Source organism: Protopterus annectens, chromosome 12.part0 (genome assembly GCF_019279795.1).
Source record: "Protopterus annectens isolate FY-2018-M chromosome 12.part0, PAN1.0, whole genome shotgun sequence".
In the NCBI taxonomy this organism is placed as follows: Eukaryota; Metazoa; Chordata; order Ceratodontiformes; family Protopteridae; genus Protopterus; species Protopterus annectens.
In genome coordinates this window covers 1,391,874,406-1,391,901,798 of record NC_056746.1, presented here as the reverse complement: position 1 = coordinate 1,391,901,798, position 27,393 = coordinate 1,391,874,406, and the positions used below count along the sequence as shown (strand labels likewise).

Here is a 27,393-nt window from a genome sequence, read left to right as displayed (position 1 = left end):
GTGCATTTAATTTTCTTTAGGAAGCAAATTCCATTGTTAGTGGTTCCTTTATTTTGTGAACGGGAGAGAGAGGTTCTCAAAAACATGAGTAAATTATGTGAAATTAAAAAAAACACACAGTCTGCAAATGTGAACTGAGGTGACTCATATCCCAGCTGCTGACAGACAAAAAATATAATATTTTTTTAATATTCCACTTACATGTGTTAATTACCTTCAGAAAATTGCTGCTTGGAGAAATTATCTTTAAGGCATCACAATTTTAAATGGAACACATATTTAGTGGTTCCAGTTGTAAGAACAAAGTACCTAAGTGTACAGGACTATAAACAAGGTTTCAAACTGTTCTGTTATGACACTGTATGCACATAAACTGAGTTTCACAGGCCAGAGTGGATGAATATTTCCTTGCATTTTGACCTCCCCGGTATTTAGAGAATCTACTGCTCTGTGACCTTGAGCAATTCAGTTTAATTCCAGTCTTTTCAATGCATACAGCTGTAAACTCGGTTAATTGTAGTATCTGCTGACAATAATATGCTGTCTATTAGCAGGGCTTTCTTTCATTAATATTTAAAATATAAACAACCCTAAGTTTTACTTCTGTCTTTGAGAACAGTACTTTAATCTGCTGCCTGATGTAGCTCCCCTCTCCTGTGCAGGAGTTGGACAGCTCCAGAAGAACAGATTCAGCACTGCTTTTCCCTGCCACACAGAGCACTTGACATACGGATGCTGAGAGCTGAAGTATGCCGTTTCCAGTTTTCTCTGAAAGGGACTGTGTATTTATGAATAAATCAACAAGGACTGGCAAGGAGAGTGTGCGTAAAGACAAATAAAGAAATAAGGCGACAGGGGAAGAAAGATTAAAGTAAAAAGAAGAAAGGAAGTCTGGAGGTGGGTAGCTGTAAAGAGAATGCGAGGAGAATTTCACACCTGTGAGACCCTATTCCTGGGTTTACCTGCTTCAGAGGTCTCTTGGGGAGGGGGAGGTGGTCCAGGCAAACTATTGGAGCTTTTCTAAAGGTAGTAAGGAGCTAAGAAGTAAAGGAAAGGAGAGAAAGAGGGACCATTCGTGACAGGGAGGAGAGAAAAGCTGTGCTTTGCTTCAGGAGAGCAAGAAGGAAGGAAGCTGAAGATACGAAACAGAGGGAGTGACAGAAAAAGCAGAAGCATAGGAGAGCAACGATCTAGATTTGTAGCCTCGGGCTGCTGGCAGTTTTCATTATGGGATTACTGCCCACTTCTCTACAAAAGCGGCTATTCTTTATCAGTGCCAGCCTTCTTCTTCAAAGCATTGCAGGTAAGGGTTAAGTACCTCTTGTTTTTTATATTGTCTTATTCAGCTCACTGTTTCTTTTTCATAATTTAAGTTTCTGACTACATCACTTTTATTAACTGTGAGAAGAAATGTCTCTAGTTCATTGCTTAAAAACGGTATTCTCAAAGAAGACTGTGTTTACAGCTGTACTAGTTTTCATGCAAGACTGGACTCAGTTTATTTTGTAGTATACTTACCTTGCTAACCAATACGAGGTCTATACTGACATCTTATTTTCAATGGGCTCCTGCTGCTTTGCATTTATAGGTTGGGTGAAATTGAGTAAGGGAAAGCTGCCTGAATTGCTCAAGGTCAAATACCAATTAAATACATTTTTGATGCATGTTAGATTTTAACTTTGTTTAACAGAATGGGACATATATAAGCATGTGGATTATAAAACTGTAAATGTCTTTGTTACTCTAAATCTATTACAGTTGTAATAGAGCCACAAAGTAATCCTGATAAACCGCAAAACCTTACAAATTCATGACTTCTCAACATAATTAGAGTTGTCATATGTAACAGTCTTTTCCAGACTATCCCTGGCCAACATGATGTCCCAAGAAATACTAAGAAAGGCACGAATGGAAACTTGAAAGCTGCTTTTGTACAAAGTTCTGTGTAATTTTTCCAGGACACAGAACAATGCAAATGTATAAACAATCCCTTTCCGTCACTGGAATTTGTGCAGAATAGTAGTTTTATTCCCAAAATCCCATCCATAATTTCCTTATGAATCCATTACAGTTATAAAATCATTCCCATTTTTTTACAAAGTAATATTTTTCCTCAGGGTTCAAAACCTAAGGTTCATTTTCAGTTGTTTCTTTGTAGAATAAAATTGTTAAAATGCCAAAGCTTTTTACTTTTGGCAGCTCATGACCTAGTGCAACCTGATTTCCGCAGGATAAGGTGGAATCTTCTGAGTTACTGCAGCCTTAAGTTTAATTGAAGCCAGAAATGTTCGTTCAATATCAGAGTGATTTTTGTTTGAAGTTTCATTTTTACAGATGTGTGCCTCAGATCTTAAGAGCTCATCTGCATGCAGGTGTACTTCAGATCTTAGTTTAGAAATGTAAAAAGATGAAACATTTCAACATTAAAGGATTATGTAATCTTCTCAGCTGAAATATCCCTGGCTTAATCCATTTCTTTAAAACGCACCTGCTTTCTGCTGGAGGCAAGGATTTTTTTATCATTGCAATGAACATTTAAAGTCTCCTTCCCCAAGAACATTTAGCCATCTATGTTAGTAAACTGTTTCAGACATCCAGCACATTTTAATAAAAATCACTTCCTTGCTCCCTTCTTAGAGCGCACACTTCAGCACCATGTTATTAATGCTTTCATTTAACCCAGATCTCAGTGGTAACTGTAATGACTTCACTTCTCATTGCTTTTGTTTGTATCTTCCATAATGGATTGCTGACCACTTTAGTTTCCTTCCAGGTTGCAAATGCATAAAGTTACCTGTAATGTACATTTGGCACTGTATTCTTTTGAAACGTGTCAAACTCATCAGCAGTTGGGTTGGCAAAGACTTCATAGTTGTAAATTCAAAGCAGAATCAGAACAGAAACTCACAGGAATACTTCAGTTTTAGGTTATATACTTTATCTTTTTTATATTTGACTTTTATACTGCACTTGAGAAATGTCTCTGGTTCACTAAGCCTTTTCTTGTCCTAACATTTTGACTGAACCAATTAATGCTATCTGTAATAGTAGCAGAAAATAGAAATTAAAAGGAATCTTTGGGGAGTTATTACTTGATTGATTGGTGTAAATCCTTGTTATTAGGGGAACCGATTGCTGTATCCACCAATAATTGTAATGTCATGGGATAAGTGCATGTTTAAATAATTGATACGTACAAGTCAAGGGAACTATATAAGATCCATTTCCTGGAGTTCCACTAATATTAAAAATGAAAGTAATCAAATAAAGAGATGTGAAATTATTTGTTTAAGGCTATGCAAAGAGAGTAAGTCTTAAGGGTTAATTTGGCACTTGGGGTCATCCTTTGGTAAGCGTGAGACCAGATTTTATTGAGATCCCACAATACCAACTTTGTAAAACACAGGCTGCAAAATAAAGTACATGGAAAATAAGGATGCTTTTTTTACAGGGCTAGATGCTTGAACTTTATAAATTGAGTAAATAATAAAAGAAAGCTGTGCAGTAAAGAAAGAAGAGGGTAATTACTAGAAAAAAATGTGAGGGAGTATTTCTTCAAGGAAAGAGTGGAAGATACTTTTGATAAGATTTTACAACAGCAGATGAAGCAAAAACATTAGCTTTAGTCAACTAAGAGTGAACCAGGTATAATAGAGTCTTCTCAAAAAGAAAAAGGTGGTGTCAGACAGCAGGTAGGGGAAAATAGAGATTACATGAACTAGCCACTACATATTCTTTGCCTGATTATTATATGTTTGTGAATTCCCACTCTTTTTACATCCTGGAAGCTGCTGGTGAAATAATTAAAATGAGTGAACCACATCCATATGTCAGTCTGTGGTTTTTTTTTAGTGCATAGTTGCAACATAGTAATTTATCATGGGTCTCAGAGGTTTGTCACTAATTAGTGCCCACTTATCAGTTTATGATAGTAGATTTTTAAAATTACACTGGGCATTTCACTGTGATCAGACAACTTCTCCCTCTGTTTTTAATACCATTGAAAAACATGGTAGATGAGTTTGAAACTGAGTACATGCATATGAGTTAGCTTAAGCATCTAGCAAATCTGAAATCACTGCACTTTTTAACTCTGCACACCTGCAATGCCATCTGACTGAAGATCAGATTTAATTGACTGCTTCTGTTATTTGAAATTATACCACACAGTAACCTTGTACATCATATGACTACTGTATACACAGGTTTCCTTGACCGTGGCACCTTATTTACCCTTCTAGGTCACCTGGGACCTGCTCACCATAGTGAAAGAACCTTTAGCTCTCCCAGGTCTTGTCAGTCGTCTGCAGCAACACTGAATCTAGTTACATTATCCTTGTTTCTCCAAGCTCATTTTCTTGTTGTAGTTCTGCAGTAGTGCAAGCACTGAGGTCCAATGCCTTCAGGTGTTAGGAACCTTCTTGTCATGCTAGGGCTGCTGATATACTGCAGTTTACCTCCTTTCATGAGGATATTAGCATGTAAAAGAAGACAGAGATGCCACACTTTTGCCCAGACCTACAGCAATGGTTATAGCATACTGTGTCTGTGTGCCAGACAGCCAGTGCTAACTTGCAGCAGAGTTGTGGTACATACCCCCCCCCTTCCATTCACACTCAGTCAAGGACAACCATGTGTGAATACTTCATAAGGTATTTATCTGATTTCTAAATTACTTTGATCTGTTCTTGAACCCATGTCTTGATTTCACATGTGTGTTGATTCTTGAGGAAGAATGACAGTTAAGAATGCCATAGGGCCACCGTCAGAATGTCAGTCTATGCCCTTGATTAGAAGCACAGCTGCATTGCTTTAAATTGCTATTATGTGATTTTAAGCATGTCTTAACTGCTTTCCTCGCAGTGTCACCATCTGGTCTTGACTGGGTCCCTAATTGCCTCCTGTTAGTTTGTTCTTGACTGGGTCCCTAATTGCCTCCTGTTAGTTTGTTCTTGACTGGGTCCCTAGTTGCCTCCTGTTAGTTTGTTCTTGACTGGGTCCCTAGTTGCCTCCTGTTAGTTTGTTCTTGACTGGGTCCCTAGTTGCCTCCTGTTAGTTTGTTCTTGACTGGGTCCCTAATTGCCTCCTGTTACTTTGTTCTTGACTGGATCCCTAATTGCCTCCTGTTAGTTTGTTCTTGACTGGGTCCCTAATTGCCTCCTGTTAGTTTGTTCTTGACTGGGTCCCTAGTTGCCTCCTGTTAGTTTGTTCTTGACTGGGTCCCTAATTGCCTCCTGTTAGTTTGTTCTTGACTGGGTCCCTAATTGCCTCCTGTTAGTTTGTTCTTGACTGGGTCCCTAATTGCCTCCTGTTAGTTTGTTCTTGACTGGGTCCCTAATTGCCTCCTGTTAGTTTGTTCTTGACTGGGTCCCTAGTTGCCCCCTGTTAGTTTGTTTTTGACTGGGTCCCTAGTTGCCTCCTGTTAGTTTGTTCTTGACTGGGTCCCTAGTTGCCTCCTGTTAGTTTGTTACATGTGGCCCTAACCCTGGGTTGTTAAGCGCCTTCTGCTTCTTGCTGCTGTCATTACCTGTATCAGTGTACCTTACTAGAAGCATCAAGGTTCATAACATCATGACTGATTCCTATGCTATGATGAAGGAGCAGTGGCTGTCTTATGGACCATAGTTACTGCTTGCTGACTTTGGTTTCTCTTTCAATGCTGTGTCTCCTCAGGCACTTATCGTTAGCTAGTAGAAAAGATCCAAGTGTGCTGGGTGTTAGAGAGAATGCATGTTGCCTGGCTCACCCCAGAGGCCACTTATTTAAAGAACCTGATGGCATTTTCTGCAGGGGCTATTCGTGCATTGGAACCCCACGCCATTCTTTTCTTCATGTTGAGCAGAGCCGTGTTGATGTTTGCCTCCCCAATTGTTCTACCACCTCCCATTCCCCTGCTTCAGCTTCCATTGCCAGGTTTGGCCAAACTATACTGGTCATCATGAAAGTTTTACACAATGGAAACAGTCATTTTCAGCAAACTAACACATATAAATATTGAAAGATGTAAGTCTCTTGAGTATTTTTATCTACTTTATATCTTATAACCTTAAGAACCATAAAGGATTATGATCTATTAATGGGGAATGTCCAACAACTGTGTTGTCATGTTTTGGAGTCACCATTTGTTATGAAAAGCTGTGTTTTGTGAATGGTGACATTTATCACTGTGTGAAATTTGGGCAGCCATGGTGGTGCAGAGGTTAGCATTGCTGCCTCACAGCAAGAGGTTCTCCAGTTCAACCCTGGGCTGGGGTGCCTTCTGTGTGGAGTCTGCATGTCCTCCCTGTGGTCGCGTGGGTTTCCTCCAGGTGCTCCGGTTTCCTCCCACATCTCAAAGACATGCGGTACGTGGATTGGATACTTTAAAAGCTGGTCCTAGGTGTGAGTGCATGAATGTGTGTACCTTCTGTGGAAGGTTGGGCACCGGCTGGCAACTCAACACCATAAAACTCCACTGCTACTCATTAGCGGACAGGTGATCTGCTGTGGCGACCCCTAACCGGGGAAAGCCGAAAGAAGATCACTGTATGAAATTTCCATATTTTTTTAATACTAATTTTTGAAGCTGTCCTGCTATCTGCCTGCTGTTGTGTTCCAGTGCCCCTCTCTTCCATAGCAGGGCAAAGATTACCTAAGTGCACCTGACTATGTTACCATTGTGACAGTGATAAGGGCATTTTCCATGGACTTCCCCTGCTCCCACCCCCACCCTCCTAGCATTTTAAAAAATGGCAGCTGTTTTCTATCCTTTCTATAAGTAACATAATTCTGAAAATCCTAGTGCAGAGTGTTTTATTTTCCAAGGTATGAATTAGGAATCCGCAGTTTAAACAAGACGTGTAGCTGGACTAGAACATTTACAGATTACACAGATCTGTTTTAATGCAGCTTTAATCCAGGAAACAGAAAATATATGTACATGATCACTGAATGATTTATACTGCCCTACAGATGGAGATCTTATCAATGTAGACATACTTTTTTTGGAACTGAAATGAATTGTGAAACTCATTTCAGAAGCAGATTTTTCCATTCCACAGAAATGTTGCATTTTATACAGTTCTGTCATATGACCGTGCTTCTCACAATTAAAAAAGGATAATTAACTAAATAAAGTACATATTTTGTTTCTCATGATTCACCCTTTTCTCTTGGTAAAGCATAATAATCACAGACTGTGTTGATACCTACTATTATTTCTAATGGAGATACAAAGTTTTTTTTTTTTTTTTGAAAACTTACAGTTGTAGCTTTTTAATGAAAATACGTATATAACCTGCGGGATGGTTGGTGGCTGTGTAGTACCGAGATGTTTGCTTCAGCAGACAGCCCTGTTTTTAAGAATACATTTGGGATCCGTATTGTGATACAGAACAGCAAATCAAGGGGGATTCCTGCAGGTGTATGATGGTATGGGTTTTGACTCTAGAGTGCCCCCTGTCAGAACATGAGCAGGCTCTCTCTTCTTACAGCATATTAAATTTATGTTTATTAACGGAATGGAATGGAAGATACATTCTTGCTTAGGGGGAGACTGGGGAATTGCTGAAGCATATGAGCTGAAATGTAACCAAGTTAAGCCAGTAGCCATCATCCTACTGAAGAAATTTGCCTGTGAATATGATTCACGTTACCTAAATCTGCTCGATGGTCACTGAATATGAGGCAAGGAAAATGCATACATTTATAAGCAAAACTAGAAAGGAAAACCAGTCCTGCCTCTTGACTTCCTTATTATTTGTTTCTCAGTTGTCAGGCAATAGCTCATTTATCTTTGTGGTAGCTATTAATAAATAAAGCACAGTATATATGCAGGTATGTTACAGGGAAAGTACATACACAGAAGATACGAAGAGACAAATAAAAGTACATGTTTCTATGAAACAGTAATGGACTACACAAAAGCAGTGCGGACATGTATATCAATTCATTTAAAATTCCTGCATTTCACTTTGGGAATTAGCAGGTAATTGTATTTGTCTAATGTGCAAAACTGTTGTGGCATTAGTTGGTTTTTGTTTGTATACATTCAAATCAGAGAGTAAACACCTGTATCAATGAAAACTTCATTACTGAAACTAAGTATAATATGATAAGTGACTTGAATTGCGATGTGATGTTAATTGCAATACACAGTGTATTAAATAATATAGCTGGAGACTGACTCTCATGCAAAGGAGAGCATGGCAGCAGCAAGGCATGCCCAGCTGGACAGGTAGGCACAAGTTGCAGAGGGGTGGATGCTGAACATAGATAAGGACACTGCTTCTACTGAGACATGAAGGGGTGTTGGGAAGAAATGAAGCAAGTGTTGTCATACTGTCTTAGCCTTGCCTCTGCTAATAGATTTTGAGAGGTAACTGTCTCATGCAGTGCAAACATTCTGCTTTTCTGAGCAGTATTAATGAATTAAAAAAACAAGGATTTTTATTTAATCCTCCGGGTTCATAATCCTTTAACGCGATGAATACACATCCCTCATGGAATGTCTGTTCCACGTTGCTGGGTTTTAAATGTTGTCACCTCCTCATGATGTGTTATGTCACCTGTTCACAAACAATATTTTTACTGTTATGTTTGGATGGCTGGTTTATAGCTGTCTGAGATGTGTCTGTGCCTTGAGATGAATCTCCCTTCTGTAATATTTCCTTTGCTGTTTGGAGGTCTGTGTCATATCTACCTGACACACAGGCATCATGTCCTGTGTAGGAAGAACTCTGAATAACCACAACAGAGAAGACAAGCATTCTTACGGATCCTGTGTCATACTCGCACTTATTTATTGATAAAACAGGAGATGCACAGGGCTGGCATAATGGTTGATGTCTTCATTTCATAGATGTAGGGTACAGGATTTGATCCCCACTTTGGGTTATTGTGTAGGACGTTAACAGTCTGCTGTGAGTATTGCTGCCAGGATACCATTTAAAAGCAGTTGAGGGATTTTATTTGTGCTGTGACATAAATGGAAACAAAATAAATTGGGAAAACTAACTCAATAAATTACTTGTATTAATGTGTCTTTAAAGGAATCAGAAGTGGGACATTCATGATACTGGTATGTATGGAGGTTGATTACATATTTCATTATTTTTATTTTATTTAATTTTATTCATTCTGACAGCAAGGGTAGTGAAAATAAATGCAAAATTCCAGCCACAATCAGGAAAAGTGGAAAACAATCCCTCTCTAATACAGACTGATGCATTGCAAAATAACAGTGATGTATGGATTAAGAAATAAAGCACAGCAAGACTTTTAACTTTGTTTATAGATAATGCTACACTTCAACCAGCTCTGACACTGCAAACATTCCATAACAGGATGCAGGAAGACATTGTTCAACTTGAAATGATCTCAGCTGCATATCATTTGCTTGTGCAACTTTCTGACTTCATTTATAGTAAGGCTATACATAGTCTTATGTCTTAACCTAATGCAGTTTACTTTAGGCAACAGGAGCCTTCAAAACAGAACCACTTAAGATGTGATGAGATTACAACAGGGGTAATCAAGGATGCGTTAGTTACAACAGCTAGCTGGGAGGAGGGCACCATGTGCAAAAAGTAGAAAGTGCATGAGATAGACTAAAGCAATACAAGAAGCACCGAAGTTCAAAAAATAAAACGTAGCAGAGATAACAGGATAAGGAGAGCCTAACTTGCTGTTATCTGCAAGACACAGCAAGCAGAGAAGAAAATAAAACTGCCTGTGCAGTTAAGAAATCAGGATGTGCTGTTTACAGACTTTAAGGTTTGCAGATGTATACAGCAGTCTGACATTGATATGAGAATATAATTTTCTGTGGCTGGTTTGGCTTCTGGAGAGGGAACGTTAGGTCTGTAACCTGCTCTACTGTGCTGTGTGTTCATATGTGTTCATTTATTCTATCAAGAATATGATCAAATGCAGAGGAAGCACAAGTCGAAGACACCATACTCCTGTGTACTAGGTTCACTCTCTCTAGCTTTGAGTACAGATCTTTGGTAATTGTGGTGGGTGTTGATATATGAAATGCATTGAGGTACTGATATCTAGATAAAGTCTTTAATTGTGTAGTTTATGCAAATGACTGACTATGCCCCACGTGCCTGTAACACCTCTATACCATCAAGTTAGAAAATAACTGCAGAGTATTTGGGGGTTCATGGTGTGGGATATGCATACTGAAGGAATGCCCAGTACCCAGTAACTTGTTCACTAGTAGGAGCTATGCAGTTGGAATTTGTTCAGTTTGGGCTGTTAACTGCCATGCAGAAGCATTAAGACCAAACTGTTCCTTTAGTGTCAGCAATAAACTCATCCCACGAACTTTAACTGAAGATGGCACATACTGATGGGCCAAACAATGTGTACTTTGGTATTATCTGTAAGTTGTAGCATGTCTCTTGCTAGTGGAAAAGTTACTTAGTATGGCACTGAAAGAAATCAGAAGCAGGATGATAACAGGATTTTGATTTCCCAATTCCCTACCTTTTACTTACACTAATGTCTCCATTAGAACCGGAAAAAGGGGATAACACCATGAGTCTAAAATGACAAATCCATCCCTGCATCAACTCTGTTGTGATATTATAGAACAATATATATGTGGAACAATTAACAGAAAGCACAGTGAAGCAGAAAAAAAGGATATTTTTATCTAGGTTTCAGTCAGTTCAGTGCAGTGTGGGATACACTGTATTATTACAAAAAATAAATTAAAACATCTTAAAAGTTAACTATTTTCAATAGACTATGTTTTCAGGGAATTATTCTTGTACCATAAGGAAACATAATTAGAAAAAAATATATATTATATCACTAATGCTTTCTAAAGTACACAAAATGATCCTGCCCCACATGGAATTTTAAGATTAAAAAATAAAACTCAAATTATAGCTTAGATCTTTGAGCTATTTGTCAGCATGAGTTTTCAACATTTATGTTGACTAATATGTTACATTTAGCCCATGATATAAATCTGTTCCATGGTAGCTTGCATTTCTTAAGTAATTTGTATGATAGCAGGAATTCTGTCTAACCAGTAAATCTCCTAAAAGATACACGGTTAGCACTTTCTTTTACAGCCAGAAGGCAGATTTAGTAATCTGGCAATATGGAAGCTTGACTGGTATCATTTGGCAGGTGTGTTCACATCCAGAACCAAGAAGAAATCCATTTTTTTTTATATAAAAACCCTTAACTTGATAGGTTGACTTAATAAGAGAATGTGAATTAACATGCATTGTCTAAAGTAAAATAAGTCTATAAATCAAATTATTGTCATTATTTAGTAAGTGAAATCCATCACCTTTTCTCCGTAAATTGCCAGTTGTAGGTGGGATTAGGAAGGACAAAGCTACATTTTGAGACAAAATCAGGGTGTCAAGAAAAATAGGGGCTGTAAGTCACCCAGATGTTTATGCCAGTTTGGAGGGCTTCTTGCTATTACCCCTTGAAGTATGCTCTTCCTCAGTGAACTTTCTATCAGTGATGTCACTGATTCTTTCAGAAGAGCTTCATCTTCTAATTAAACAGGAGGGCATCAGGAAGTCAACTGCTATTAAAGACAAAATGAATTATGCATGAGCTCTGTAATTATACAGTATACTATTGGTTGTTTATAGTTACAATGTTTTGTCCCTTCATTTTATGAGTCTGTTTGAAAGGATTTATTCCAAATTTTGACAGTGTGGCCTTTTTATATTTGTGCAGCCAGAACTCCTTCTTAATGAGTACATCAATGTCAACAATGAAACCACAATTATTATTTGTTTGATCACAGGGGACATGGAAAGAGGATAATATATTGGTGCAAGGTTGTACAACAGTGTGAATTAGGAAACTTCTCCTTTTCCCTATTGTTGTGTGGTCTCAGACTTTATATATATATATATATATATATATATATATAGAGAGAGAGAGAGCGGGTGAGGTCGGTCTATGAAAAACAATGAATAACCAAAGTCTATCACAAAAGGTCGACTTTACAAACACCGACATGCTACTATGCATACAATGACCTAAAATTTTGGCATATGCAAAACAACTCCATAAAAACAGCCTTAAACATAATTTTTTATAGAAGGGCTAAGTATATATACTAACTCTGATGTTACACAGCCTTGGGGAAAAGACACCCCCTCCCCAGAGAACTATGCAATGTTGCACACCCATCAACCATCTGAGTAGCTGACTCAATTTTTTTGACTAAACAGATGTTAAAATCAGTTAGCACAAATGTGTGTGCGCATCTAAATATATAGATAGATATATAAACAGAGAGTTGTAGCTGGTGGGAAATGATGGATTCAGGGGCGTTTCCCCAACCAAAAGCCAACTATTTTATGAATTTAGTTCAAAGGTTAGTACTAGACTAACTGTCCTTGCAGGCCATTTTAAACCTAGCCAATTACAGCACGTGAGAATCAAATGCTGCTACTTGTGGCTGTAAGGTGAACACCTTAACCATTATTCTAACTTCCCACAATTCTGGTGAGTCAGTATTTACTGATTTGCTATTGACAGAACTTTGGATGATTTGCTATTGACAGAACTTCGGCTGTCAGAAGTTCTAATGGTGATGACATACTTGTACAACCAGTGATCATTTTCTGTGGCAGCCTGCTTAAAATAATTGATTATCGTTTTGCCCCACTATGGCCTCATGCATAATACTTAGATACAATAAAAAGTCTGACTTACAAAGAGATCTCCCTACTTTGTTTTTCTGACTGTGGAGACCTTCTAATTTTATATGTAAAATATCAGTCCACTTTGTCACAGTCAGTGAAATTACATTTATGGGCACAAACCCTTTTGGATATGACAAATACTAGTCAGCTCAGAGAGAAAGCAATTCAAATGCTAACGTTTGACAAAATATGTAGCTGCATTTTCTCTTGTAATTGTATGCATTTTTTGTATTCTGTACAGTTTTATGAAATTATGTTTATAAACTGATTGAAGTTCCGCAGCAAAGAAAATATAGAAAATGTAATAGACGATCAAAATGAGATATTTGTTTTCTGAAATACGAATCTGTTGTGCCAGAAATGCATTTAATAATACTTAATATCAAGTGAAATATACATTTTGCAGACTTATTCCCGTGTTGCCTCATATAATTAAATACAGAATGTCATAAACCTTATTCTCTTACTGCAGTCCTTTATGATTTCATGAATAGTGTTGTCCTATCATAGGCTAAAGAGGTGAGGGTGGTGTTATTTGAAGGTTACAGTCAGCAGAAAAAATATATACTTATTTAAACGGCAGAAGAATGAATGGTTAAAAGCAGAAAAAAAAGCTTAATTGTATAACATTACACTGCGTAGGGTGAATAGGAAAAAGAGCTACAGCGTTCAGGTAAATGTGGACACAGACAGGAATAAGTAATTGCTGTGAGTTTCTGGAACCTTCCATATAAGAAAAATATGAGATATAAAAATATGAAGGGCTCATTACAAATGGTGGTGGATTAGTGAAGAAATGGAAGAAGCTGCTGAAGATGATATTTCTCTGGGTTAGGTGCTATAGGTTGAGGAAGATGAAAAGTGCAGCTGTACCTAGTTCAGAGCCGAGACGACGAAACAGTAATGGTGTGGCCCTTCTGTACTTGAGATTAAGGGCACGGTGCTAAATCATTTTCGTCAACAGAGGAATAAAGTTATCAAAAGAATAAGAGAGATCAGTAAGGATGTATGTGAGAATGAAGAACATATTCATGGCAAAATGTGAAATCCATCCCCTTCTCTGCAAGGTTCACTATTGTTGATACACTTCTGGCATACATCACAGAAGTAGCACAGTCATGTTTCACTTCAGAAAAGAATCACGGTTCTATCCATTACTATACAACTAGAATATTTTCCCTCCAATTAAAGTACATTTCACTAAAATCAGGACATAAAATATAATATATACCTCCAAAAGCTGAGCAGAAGTAGCAAAAACCAACTCCCCAAATAAACATAATTATTTTAAAAAAAGGGGACATAACATCAATGTTTTTTTTTTCCTCAAAGTGCTCCTTTAGCTTTTAATTAAGCCAGTTTGGTACAAATAGCAGTGGGCACATTGATAGTACAAATAGCAGTAGGCACATTGACGGTACAAATAGCAGTGGGCACATTGATAGTACAAATAACAGTGGGCACATTGGTGGTACAAATAGCAGTGGGCACATTGGTGGTACAAATAGCAGTGGGCACATTGATAGTACAAATAGCAGTGGGCACATTGGTGGTACAAATAGCAGTGGGCACATTGATACTACAAATAGCAGTGGGCACATTGGTGGTACAAATAGCAGTGGGCACATTGACAGTTGCATGAACTCTATTCCTGCATAATATCAGAAGCACTTTACAATATTAATAGAAGCAGACATGCAGAGTACAACCTATAGCCATTTCTGCCAAAGGATATCAGCACATTAATAAACCATGGCAGAGTTAAGGATGGTTATAATCACCCACAGCTGGAAACACTAGTCTGGATCTCTTATCATAAGTAAAATATTAATTGCCTACCCCACACACTGTCATAAGATGCACATGTAGTATCTCTTCCCTGTCTTTATGTCATATGTATATGTATATCTATCTTTGTCACCTCACAGTAAGACGTTGTCCTGTTCGATTCTCAGCGAGAGCGTCTTCTGTGTGGAGACATGCGTGAATGGGCGTACCTTCGTTGAAGGTTGTGCGTCAGGGCTGGCAACTCGGCACGTAAAACTCTACTGCCAATCATTAGCGAACCGGAGTTCCGCTGTGGCGACCCCTAACCGGGAAAAGCCAAAAGATTCAACAACATTATATATGAATGTATTTGGTTATACTAATGTATATGTAAATATCTATTTATCAACACACACATATGTGTGTGTGTGTGTGTGTGTGTGTGTGTGTGTGTGTGTGTGTGTGTGTGTGTGTGTGTGTGTGTGTGTGTGTGTGTGTGTGTGTGTGTGTGTGTGTGTGTGTGTGCATGTGCATGTATATATATATATATATATATATATATATATATATATATATATATATATATATATATATATATATATATGCTAAAACCATTCAGGTAATTGTTTTCTTTTTTTTTCACTTTTTTATTAGATATTCAAACTTTCAAAAGTTTGATCATATGGTCTCAGCCATATGAAAGTCGAACTTTTGAAAGTTCGATCATCTGAAGTAGACCCGATAGATATAGTTAGAATCTTAAAGCTAGGTGGTGGGAATATGTAGATTATAGGTAGCATGTATTTAATGGTAGTATCAAAAGTAAAAAGTGTCAGAGAAGAGAAAATGAGTTAAGATAGTTGTATAGATGTGTGGACTAGGGTACTAAAGATTAGGGATAACTCATATGATGAAACAGCATAGCATATACATAAGTATATTTGCTATGTGAAACAGTTTTGATAGATTAAGGAGGCTGCGGATATGTGTTGCATGTGCAGCTCGGGTTATTAGTGAGATGTTGTTTTAGTTTTCTTTTAAAGGACATTATGTTGTCTAATTCTGTAACTGATGATGGGAGGGCATTCCACAACTTAGTTATGGAATGGGAATAGAGGCGGCTAACTGCTCTTTTACTAGGTTTTGATACTTTAAGTAGGTGTTTGTTGTCAGAGCATAGATTTTTGGATGGGACGTAAGGTTCAATGATATTTTTCAGGGTAGGGCAACACTCGGGTTTATAAACGAGTTTATGGGCAAAGGTAATTTGTGTGTAATGTAGGTAATGTCCGAATTCTAGCCAATTTAGTTCTTTAGTGGCCTGGCAATGGTGGGTGCGGTTTGGTTGGGCTGATGTGAATTTTGCAATCTTATAACAGGACTGCAGTTTGTGCTGCAAAGAGTTGTGGAGATTGGTGAAGATAGGAGACCCATATAGTAAGGTTGGAAGGAGAAGACTTTTTGAAAGTTTTATTCGGATGGATTTGTCTAAGTATTGTTTGTTTCTGTAAAGTTTGCCTAATTTGAAGTGAGTCTTTTTTATTGCGTTATTAATATGCAAGTCAAAGCTAAGTTCATTGTCAATAGTAATTCCTAGCAGTTTGGCCTGATTTACTAATTCTATTTGGGTTTTGTTTATTGAGAATATAGTAAAGTCTGTGGGAACAGGTTTAGATGCAGAAATGAGTAGTTTAGATTTATTAGGGTTAACTAATAGCTGTGATTGGTTTAGCCAGAGTTCTATGGATGTAAAGGCCTTTTGTGTAACCTTTGGAGGTCAGAGAAGTTATTGGAGGTACAGAATATGGTTGAATCTTCTGCATATTGTATGGTAGTACAGTCAGAAGGAACTTTATGTACTTTATAAGTTGAGATGCTGCTCATATAAAGTAAGTATTAAACTTGCAAGCTATCTTGTAGGTGTCTTTATCAGGGACATGGATTTTTTATATTATTTAGGAGATTATTTATTGAGGTCCAAAAATGATTTTTCTGAGCTATGATGCAGAATTTGAATTGCCGAAACATGGTAAGCACTTGCTTAGTCTAATTATGGTGTTTGCTAAAAGAAAGGAATTACTCAAAAATGGAAACCATATTCTAAAGCAACTGTACTAGAAGTTGTGAATATAGTAACAGAGATAAAACAACCGGAATTGGGATCCTTAGAAAAAGCTAGGAACAAATTACATAGGAAGAAATGGGAACTGTGGGAACAATGCATACAAGGGAGGGATGAGGTTTAAAAGAAGGCACAATTTGAATGAGCTATGTAATGTTTGACTGACAATGCTTGGGTAGATTATAAGTGATGTATGTTTGCAACTAAAATTATGTCAATATGGTTGATGTTGTGTCTTTCGGCTTTTCCCGGTTAGGGGTCGCCACAGCGGAACTCCGGTCCGCTAATGATTGGCAGTAGATTTTTACATACCGAGTTGCTAGCTCTGACGCACAACCTTCAATGAAGGCACGCCCATTCATGCATGTCTCCACACAGAAGACGCTCTAGCTGAGAATCAAAAATCATCTTACTGTGAGGTGACAATGCTACCGCAGCACCACCACCGCAGTCTTATGTCAATATGGTTGATCTGTGATGTAAAATACTTGCAGCTAAGACTATGTGGGAGGATGGCATAATGGTAGGTGGGAGGGTGGCATAATGGTTAAGGCACTTACCTTACATGTACAAGGTGCAGGGTTTGATTCTCACATGGGGTAATTGGCTAGGCTTAAAATGGCCCACAAGGGCAATTAGCCTAGTAGTAATCTATGAACCTATATGTCAATATTTTTTTTCATTTATATAAATGTATGATCGCCTATGTCATAAGTGAAAACAATAAAGATGCTTCTTGGTAAAAAAAAAAAAAAAAGATTGTATGAGTGGTTTATATGTTGGTACAAGAGATTTTCTTGTCATATTAAAAAATAAGGTTTATTTTTTTTACACCTGTTTTTTAATTTGAACATTTACTGCATCTTGTTTATTTTCCAGGTCTTGCACTCAAGATATACATATTTTGTTTAGTTGAATGAGTCAGCCTGGGAGAAATAACAATGGTCCCATTTTCCTGCAATGCAGAACTATTATAGGTACTTGCGTATTATCGCAACCACATTTCTTTTTTTTTTTTAATAATATTTTTATTGTTTTTCCCATTCATATCACAACATTTCACAAGAGTAAATACAGGTTTTATACAGTTGGTATAAACATTAATAACACTTACATCATATTTACACTATTTACAAGAATGCTTTCAACACTTAGTGATATTACAAAAGATAAAACCTTCTTTTTTATTTGTATTACCCTTCCTATCAAGTACTACTACATCTTATTGTGGGTGCTAAATGTGTAAATTATCAATGCAACCTCTATTCGATGATTCATGCAAGTATAATGTTGAAAAATTGTTCCCAAAGTTTCAAACTCATATGTTTTTGGCTATGTTTATTTAATATGTATTTGTGAGCTAATATATGTTTTATCGCTAAAGTCCTAAAGCTGTTCCATGAAAGCATAGATGGTGTTAACCAGTTGGTTGCTATGTAAAGTTTTATTAATAAGAAAATATTTATGAGAATGGATTTCTGGTTTTTGGGTAAATTATTTGGCGAGATATGTAAAATCGTAAATTCCCAATTGAGTGTTGACATTTGGTAACCCATTTTTTGAAGTTGTAATTTCAGTGAGTTCCAAAGTTTGAAAACACATTTACAACTCCAGAACATGTGCAGAAGGTCAGCTGTTTCATCTTTACAAAGTGGACAGATTTGGGAGTTTTTGGGGTTAAATTTATGTAATCTAAGACGTGTGTAATAAGCATTATTATATATCATGAGTTGGGTAAATGTTAGTTTTTGAAGTGTTGTGGATTTTATAGTTAAATTAATTGCCTGCTCTATTCTATGGTTGTCTAGCAATGGTAGTTTATCTCTCCAGTACTTAGATATGAGTATATCATCTTGAAATTTCAGCTCTTTTATTAATTTGTATGAGCATGAAATAAATTTCTTATTTTGTATAAGAGTTTGCCATAGTAGGTTACATTTCCTTAGATCATCTTTATTAACCTTAGTATCATTCAAATAACCTAAACATAATTCTTTAATCTGTCTTAGAATCGACAGATACACCTTTGGAAGGCCCAACTGAGTTCTTATTTCTTGAGCTGAACAATTTAAATATGGGTGTAAATCTTGAATTGTGATATGAGTTATAAGTGGAAATTTTTTCAGGTCTATTAGCTGATTATTAATTTTCAAGTTAGGGTTTTTGTGAATGGGCTGTAGAGTCAGCATAGGTTGAAGAAGACCCATAGTTTTGAATAGGTTCTGTGTTAGTAAAACAGAGTTTTTGAGGGGTTCCATTAAATTATGTGTTTTGATATTTTTGCTATTTAAGAAAGGTAGCGCTTTAGGGTTTATATTCAAACTTTGAATATATTTAAAGTTTAGTTTTACCCAATATGGAGACCAACTATTTTCTTGTGAATTGTAATTTGCAATTCTTAGCGTTCTATTTGCATTAATAATCAAGTAATAATATTAAAAATTTGGAAAGTCTAATCCACCTTTACTTTTTGGTGTCATCAGTTTGTCATATGAAATTCTACATTTTTTCGGATCCCAAATGAATCTAGCGAATTCCGTGCGAATTTGCTTAAAAAATTTCTTGGGTATTAGTAACTGTGAAGACATAAAAATGTATAATAATCTAGGCAAAATAGTCATTTTGATAATTGAAACTTTTGCTAATACTGGTAATTTTAGATTTATCCATCTTTTTAGATCCAGAAGAATGTGGTTCCACTATTGTTTAATGTTATTAAGATAGAAATTTTTATTATCTGTGGAGAATATAATTCCTAAATATTTAATCCTTTCTTCAGATTTTATTTGACCTATCAGCAGTAAAAGTGAGAAGGGTTTTGGTGATTTTAACGGAAAAATGTTGGGTTTTTTGATATTTATTTTATAGTTTGATATTGAAGAAAAGTCTTTAATAGCCAACATTATTTTCTCAGTGTCTGAGACTGGTGTTGTGCAATATATATTAAGATCATCAGCGAAAGCTGACAAGGATATTGTTGTGTTAAATATTATTGGAGCATTATGGTATATATTTTGTTTGATATATAAGAATAAGGGTTCTAAATATAGGTTGAACAATAAGGGAGATAGAGGGCATCCTTGTCTAGTACAATTTTTAATTTGTATTCTATTAGACCAGCTTTTATTTATATATAGAGCAGTATAAGGATTGTTATATAGTACTTGCAGGGTTAGAATAAATTCTTGAGGAATATTAAAATATGGTAAAATTTGTAGTAAAAATTTTATGTTAACTCTATCAAAGGCCTTCTGTGCATCTATAATCAGTACATATATGTTTAGGTTATATTGATTAGCATAAGAAATTAATGTGTGTAGTGTTAGTGTATTATCACTGGTTTGTCTAGTTGTTAAGAAACCAGATTGTTCATTTGAGATGATTATATCTGTAATTCTTTTCAGTCTATTGGCCAGAATAGATGTTAAGATTTTGGTATCTAAATTAAGTAATGATATGGGTCTGTAGTTGTCCGGGTTCTGTAGATCAGTTTTTTCTTTAGGTATGAATATTGTTTTGGATGCAGTAAAATGAATGTCATTAATTTTATTGTTCATAATATAGTTTAGTGTATGAGCTAAGATTTGTGCCACCGCACTATGAAATGTTTTATAGAACTCTGCTGTGAGCCCATCAGGGCCTGGAGATTTATGTGGTTTTAATTTTTTAATTGTAATTATTATTTCGTCAATGGTTATTGGTTCTATTAATTCTCTTTTCTGTTCCTCATTAATTCTCAGAAAATTAAGTTTTTGAAGAAAATCTCTACCATTATCGCTTATGTTTAAGTGTTCTTGTTCTCCATATATTTGTGAGTATATGGTTTCAAAAATGTTGATAATATCCTCAGTTTTTGTATAACTTTTGTTTTTGTATAGTATTTCAGCAATTTGAGATGGTGTCTTAGATTGATTAATGATTCTTGCTAGCGCCCGTGATGGCGTTTGAATATGGTTAGCATAGTTTGCCAGAATTTTAATTTCTTGAAATGATAGATTATTGTTGTGAATCATAAAAAGGTCTTTCTGAGATTTCAATAGATCCTTTTCCGTTTGAATGTTATAATTTTTAATTAGATCCTGTTCTAATGATTTACTTTTAGCCTCCAATTGTTGAATTTCTTTAATTTGTATCTTCTTATAATAAGAGGCTTTTTTTTGTTGTTTTTGAGTTTTGATTGTTGCCCATTCAATATCAGGAGGGTGTTTTTGTTTTCCTAAATTGGCTATAGCTACTTTAAGGATGTCTTGAACTTCCTGAATTATATCCCTTTTATTTAAAAGATTAGGGTTTAGCGACCAATTATAACCCTTTATAGGTATGCTACTTTTGATGTTCTTAGTAATGTTCAAGGTTATTTTGGAGTGATCAGATAGAAACCGAGTGTGCACTGATATTGAGGGGTCGAAATTATTCAGCTTTTCTGAAATAAGAAAAAAGTCAATTCTCTACCACATTTTATGGCAACTTGAGTAAAATGTAAAGTTATTTGGATTATCTGGGTTGTTACCGTAAGTGAAAGGGTCATATATGTTAAAATCATATTTGAGTTCACTTAATGTAAACACTGCTTGTTTGTTATATGCTGCCTGTGGACTTGATTTATCTTTCTTAGGATTTTGATATGGCAACCACATTTCTAACCCCATGTACTTCCTGATGCTATGGTGAACCGACTTTATAGTAAACTAAAAATGGGTGTGTGAAGTCCAAATCAGTTTTGTTATCACCTTGGTTCTGAGAGAGGAATTGGAGTAATGGCCAAATTTCTCTTCCATGGTAGCATCCTTTACCACTGTAACGTCATGCAAAATAAAATGAACAGGGAAGAAAAAATAATGCAGCGCTTACTACATCAACAAGCACAGATTCTTCCACAGTGCAATGCAATTATTGTGTTTACTGTTACTGAACAGTCATTTAAGCAAACAGATTATAGCAAAATACACACCATTCAAAGGCATACAAATAACATGTGCATCGTAGTCTGTGTTGAGACAATGCATGTTAGAGAGGCTCGCACTGCTATAAATAACAAAACACAATTTAAAAAGAACATGAGTGCCCATCAAAAAAATAATTGATTGCACACCTTACTTCAGCCCTCCATGAAGTCAGAACAAAAGGATATGGTTAGAAATGCACATGTGAAGAAGCACATTAATCAGCTTGAATAGCTGCTGTTACTAGAAACCTGCTGTTGTACGCCTTAACGAACTTCTCCATTCACACACAGCACTAAAGGATGCTACCCAGGAAGAGGAATTTCTCTGTTATTCATAGTCCTTTTTCAGAAGCAATGTGATAAAAAGTTATTTGGAGTTTACACACCCCATTTCACTGTAACATAAAGTAGTCTCGCTGTAACTTCACCAGTTAGGGCGACTTCGAAATGTGGTTGCAATAATACGTAAGTACCCTATTATGTTAAGGATACTGAGATAATGGACATTAAAATATAGGACCATCATCTAGATTCGTTAAGCATATGTGCTTCATGAAGGGTGATAAATGTAGTGGGATAGTTGTTACGGATAAGGTTAGGTAGATATATTGTATTTATATATTTTTTTTTTTTTATTTTGAATTTGTTTACCTGGATAGAGCACTGATCTGGTTGGACCTATTTCAGTCAACACAATAGATAAATAACATCACATATAACGTGAATGATCATATTAGCTATTAATGTGATGTTAACAGATTACACTAGGTATCAACAAATAGTAACTTTTCATATTAACAAAGCCTAAAAGGGGTATTGATCATTAACTGTTGGATTTGTTGCTGTGGAAAAGTATTTGTTTGGAACCATATAGCCTTTTCTCAGGTTGCTAGCTTCAACAAAGCTTCCCTGTTTGGAGTTTCCAAGATCCACAAGGACGTTATTAAGACACCTTTTTGCCCTGCTGCAGGTAGTTCGATGGTGTTTGTAGGCTTGTATGTGCATAAGTTAGCAGTAATGTGCCATGCATTTCTATCTTCTTTAAACAATTTGTGGCATTTGATTGCAGATGTTTGGTGCATTAGAAGCTGTAGATGAGGATTCATTTTAGCAGCAGAGGATATGCAGTTATTGTATACTAGCATTCCTCAGGCGGCATTATATAGCAAGTTACTCAGTCAGACATCTGAAGACATTAGCACCAGTTGTTCTGTGGTTTTAATAACTGTTGGCTAACAATGATTTCTGTTTGATGGTAAATGCTTTAAGCAATGAGAAGGTGCAGCTATTGGTGTTAGTAGAGCGCCGTCATTTACAAACCCGGTATTAGGCTAGAGGGAGGCTATGTTTTTATATAGTCATTCTTTTTCAAGTTTGGAAACAACTGTATAAATGTTTTATAGATTTTATATGTATATCCACACATATATTTAATTTCAGGAGGAGCCCACCAACTACTGGTGCTAGTCAAAGATATAAATGCTAACACTGATTTTTTTCTTTCACATTCACTTTAGATGTCCTTAACAAGGTGATATTTACTTTTAAGATGTATAACTTCTTTAGAATAAAAATGAATGCAAAAATTGATTCCCACATAATTTTGAATATATACTTACATAACACAGTAACCATCAAAAGTTTGCCAACAATAGTGTTGAGACAGGGCTGCATATAAAAATTTCTAGATTGACTATTTATTTTATTTATTTATTTTGTTTTATTTTACATTTGTTGACTGGGATAGACCGACTGGATACATGTCCATTTTCAGTGGAGGCCTGGGGAGAAAAGCTCCAGATTACATATATAAACATAGCACATTAAGACTTTTACACAGCAACAAAAACACCTTCAGAGATAAAACATATTTACAGAGTATGTACAGAGTAATGTCTGTGTAGCCCTCAATGGGAACACAACAGGTTCAGTGTTTCATAAAATACCAAGCTAACTACATAACAGCATACGGTTGTTGGAAAAAATGCATATAGTACTAAAATAAACAAGAAGGTAGATATTAAGTTAATCAGGGTTGGTGCAGGGACAAAGCCAGTGCATTTTAAAAATATTGTTCCAGTCCTTTCTTAAAGAGATTTAATGATGGTTCAAGAGTAAGATTATCTGGGAGTGAGTTTCAAGTTTTGCCAACCAAGTTGGTAAACAAGGAGTCTCCAGCTGAGTTAACGGCTTTGTGAGTTTGGACCAGCAGTTTGTTGGATGAGCTTAGTGGTCTGGGGTTGCTATAGGGTTTTATAATGTTTTTAAATGCAGGAATATTTTCAGGGTGATTAAGAATTTTGTGCACAACAGTGAGCTGACTAAACCAAAGTAAGTTAAGGAGCTCTAGCCACCCTAGGAGATGGAGGTTTTGACAGTGATGTGTCCTGTATACAGAGTTAGTGACGAATCTGGAAATATGGTTGTAGCAGCATGAGAGTTTGCTGATTTCAGTTTTGTTCAAATTGATGAGTATAGGAGAAGCATAAAGGAGGGTAGAAAGCAGGTGAGAGTGAGTGATAACGGTCCTTGCTAATGGGGGTAGGAAAGGTTTATTTCTATAGCTTGAGCCAAGCTTCTTATTAATGCTTGTGAAAGTTTTATTAACATGCAAATCAAATTTGAGATTATTATCTACTATAACCCCTAGGAGCTTAGTGTGGGTGTCTGGGGAAATAAAGGTACCATTGTTGGATGTTCTGTAGAAGGAAAATGGGATAGACCTACTGGTGGGGTGAAGAGTAGTAGGTTAGTTTGGTTGGGATTTAAGAGCAGGCGATGATTAGAGAGCCAGTTTTCAACAGTGTTAAATGTAATCTGGGTTAAGGTTTTCAGGTCTGATAGGGAGGAGGCAGAGCAGATCAGAGTGGAGTCGTCTGCATATTGGATACAGGTCGCTTCAGGGATGGCAGTGTGAAGGTTATTGGTGAATATAGAAAAGACCAGGGGACCTAAAATAGAGCCCTGGGGGACACCAAGGGTAAGAGGAAGCATGGTTGACAATTTGTTGTGCCATAATACAACCTGCTTTCTAGCATTTAGATAGGATGAGAAACACTGAATAGCATGGTTGTCCAGGGAAATGGCTTTCAGAGACTGGATAAGTAGTTGGTGATTGACCATATCAAAGGCCTTTGAGGGGTCTAGAAAGAGGGCTGAGGATAGCACATTAGCATTCCAATTTAGGTTAATAACATTAGTGAAGGAAAGGAGGGTGGATGTGGTGCTGTGATGTGAACTAAAGCCATGCTGAGAGTCTGCCAGTAGGTTGTTCTGAGTGAGATAGTGCATTAGTTGCTTATGGATGCACTTCTACATTATTTTGGCCAGTAATGAAAGAATATTTATGGATCTATAATTGGACAGTTCGGTTGAGCTTCCTGCTTTGTGGAGTGGGATAATGTGGGATATTTTCCAGATGGAAGGGATAGCACTATCTGTTAAGATCCTATTGATTAGGATAGAGATGGGGTATGCTATGGCGTCTGCAGCTTTTTGTAGGTATTCAGCAGGGAGGAGGAGGTTGGTATCTAGGGTGTTAGGTTTTAATTTTTTGATTAGAATAAAAGCGGTAGAGACAGGTTGGAAATTAAAGAGGGTATAAGTAGAAGATGTGGTTAAGGTAATGTTAGTGCATTTGGGAGTGAGCTGGCTAGCTAGGGACTGAATAGTATCAGTGAAAAATTATTAAAGGCACTAGCAATGTCCTCAGGAGATTTTTGGGTGGAGTTGGAAGGGGTTGGAGTGGTAGACTGTCCTGGATGAAGTAATTGGTTTATTCCTGTCCAGAACTTTTGGAGATTGTTTTGGTGTTTTCTTAAAGGTTAAGGTAGAATTTTTTTTATAGGTAAAAACAAAGTTACCTGACAAGCAAAGCACCCTCAAAACGAAAAAATATCAAAATGTAGTCCAAAAGTGAGGAGTGCACCAGGCTGCAAATAAATCTCACCAAATCTTCCACAGACTGTCCTTTATTAAGACAAACAGGTATAAAGATAGACAGGTAAGCGCTTTCGCGTTGGTGTAACGCTTCTTCAGACCTTTAAAGATGTATGAATAATGCATCCCTTTATATACCATAGTACATTGCACCTTAATTGATTAAAGACCACAAGGTGTAATTGATGTAGTTAATGATGCTTACAAATTTGAACGCGAAAGCGCTTACCTGTCTATCTTTATACCTGTTTGTCTTAATAAAGGACAGTCTGTGGAAGATTTGGTGAGATTTATTTGCAGCCTGGTGCACTCCTCACTTTTGGACTACATGTAGAATTTTTTTTGTCTAGCAAAATGGATTTTTTAGTGTCATTCCTAAGTTGACGGAATCTCAGTTGGTCAGGAGGGGCTTTAGTTGCTCGCCAGTTGTCCCAAGCTTTATTTCTAAGTTTGATTTTAGATTTGGTTTCTTTTGTGAGCCATGGTAAAGTATTAGATTTGGTTCTAATAGTACGTTCAGGAGCATGACAGTCAAGTATACTCAAGAATTTAGTGTTAAAGTATGCTACTGCCTCTTCTAGTGGTAGTTGTTTGAGGGCTGACCAATTAAGCGACTAAAGTTCTTGTTGGAATTTGATGGGATTGAAGTTCTTATTATTTCTGATTGTCTTGTATGTTGTGAGGTGGGGGTTCTTGACCTTATGTCTAATTATGTAGGTTAGGGAGTGATCACTGAGATCAGGGAGGGTCCCAGATTTATAAAAATGGGTGTGGTTATTGACGAGTACCCAGTCTAAAATACTCGCTCTGTTAGTGGGTTTGCTAATCCTAGTCAGAGTGGTTATTAATTGTGTGAACTCAAAAAGATTTATGTGGGTGACCGGGGATTCAGCTAAGCATGTGAACCAGTCAGTTTTAAAGTCAGCAAGAACAATGGTTTCCTGGGGGTAGGTAGTGGATAGCCAATGGAGAATGTCTTCTAGTGTGCTTATGTTGTTACCCGGGGTTATGTAGACACAGACAATGTTTATGGATTTGTTATTATTAATTTTAAGTTTAGAGTAAGTAGTAGAGGAAGTCAAACTAGAAAAGGATTATCATTTTTAAATGAAATGGTAAATTTGATGGTTATGTTTGGGAAGAATATTTAGAGATAAGGTGGACATTTTAGCTAAGGAACTAACAACTAAAGGATAAGTAATCATAGAGGCCTAGTTTTACAAAGACCTTGTACAAAGTTAATTATTTACAAGCTTCCATAAATGTGTTATTTCAGTGACTGACAGCGTGTTATTAGATCTAAGAGAGGGAAACTGTAACAATAAGCCAGAAGTAAAAGACTTGTACTTGCAAATGGAATTGCTAACTGACCATCCCAAGGTCTCAAAGAACACTTCATTTTTAAATAAATACCTTTGGGATAACCTATTTGATATAACTCATCATCAACATTTTCTTACTATTTAACATTTTCATATTATTTATATTTTCCATCCATAGAAGAATATAAAGTCTGAAACTCAAATGTCTACCATTCTCAGTGACTGCAATAATAGGAAATTTACAAGAAAACCGCAATTTTTACAATGCACTAATGACTGTATGAGGCTAAATCAGGAGCACTGGATGGTAAGCAGGAATCAGAAACAAAAAATAAAAAGGAATACACAAGACACATTCATATCTCTGACTAGCAAAAGTCGCCGGTTATCACTGAAAACACTTTTAAGGTTAATTTGTGTAGACACTGATTTCAGTAAATGCAGCAAATGATAACTGATTTAGTTGTCTGTGTATCTGTGTGTCTGTGTCTGTGTGTGTCTGTGTATTCCTTTTGCCCCAACCTTCTGCAAGCCACCTCTTGGCCTATTAGTCTAGTCTTCTCTTCACTAGGTGTGAAACTACTAAGAGGGATCATCATCCAGGCACCCTTCAGGGTGGTT

General features: G+C 36.5%; 1 protein-coding gene across 1 annotated transcript in view; it reads left to right on the top strand.

Moving 5' to 3' along the window:
• The first annotated feature begins 717 nt into the window (after window positions 1–717).
• Window positions 718–27,393, top strand: part of CHRNA4 (cholinergic receptor nicotinic alpha 4 subunit) — a 1,115,240-nt gene continuing 1,088,564 nt past the window's right edge. The window contains exon 1 of the mRNA XM_044090455.1: window positions 718–1,303. Coding sequence (XP_043946390.1) covers window positions 1,228–1,303 — 76 coding nt within the window. The 5' untranslated portion in view covers window positions 718–1,227. The remainder of the gene's footprint in view (window positions 1,304–27,393) is intronic.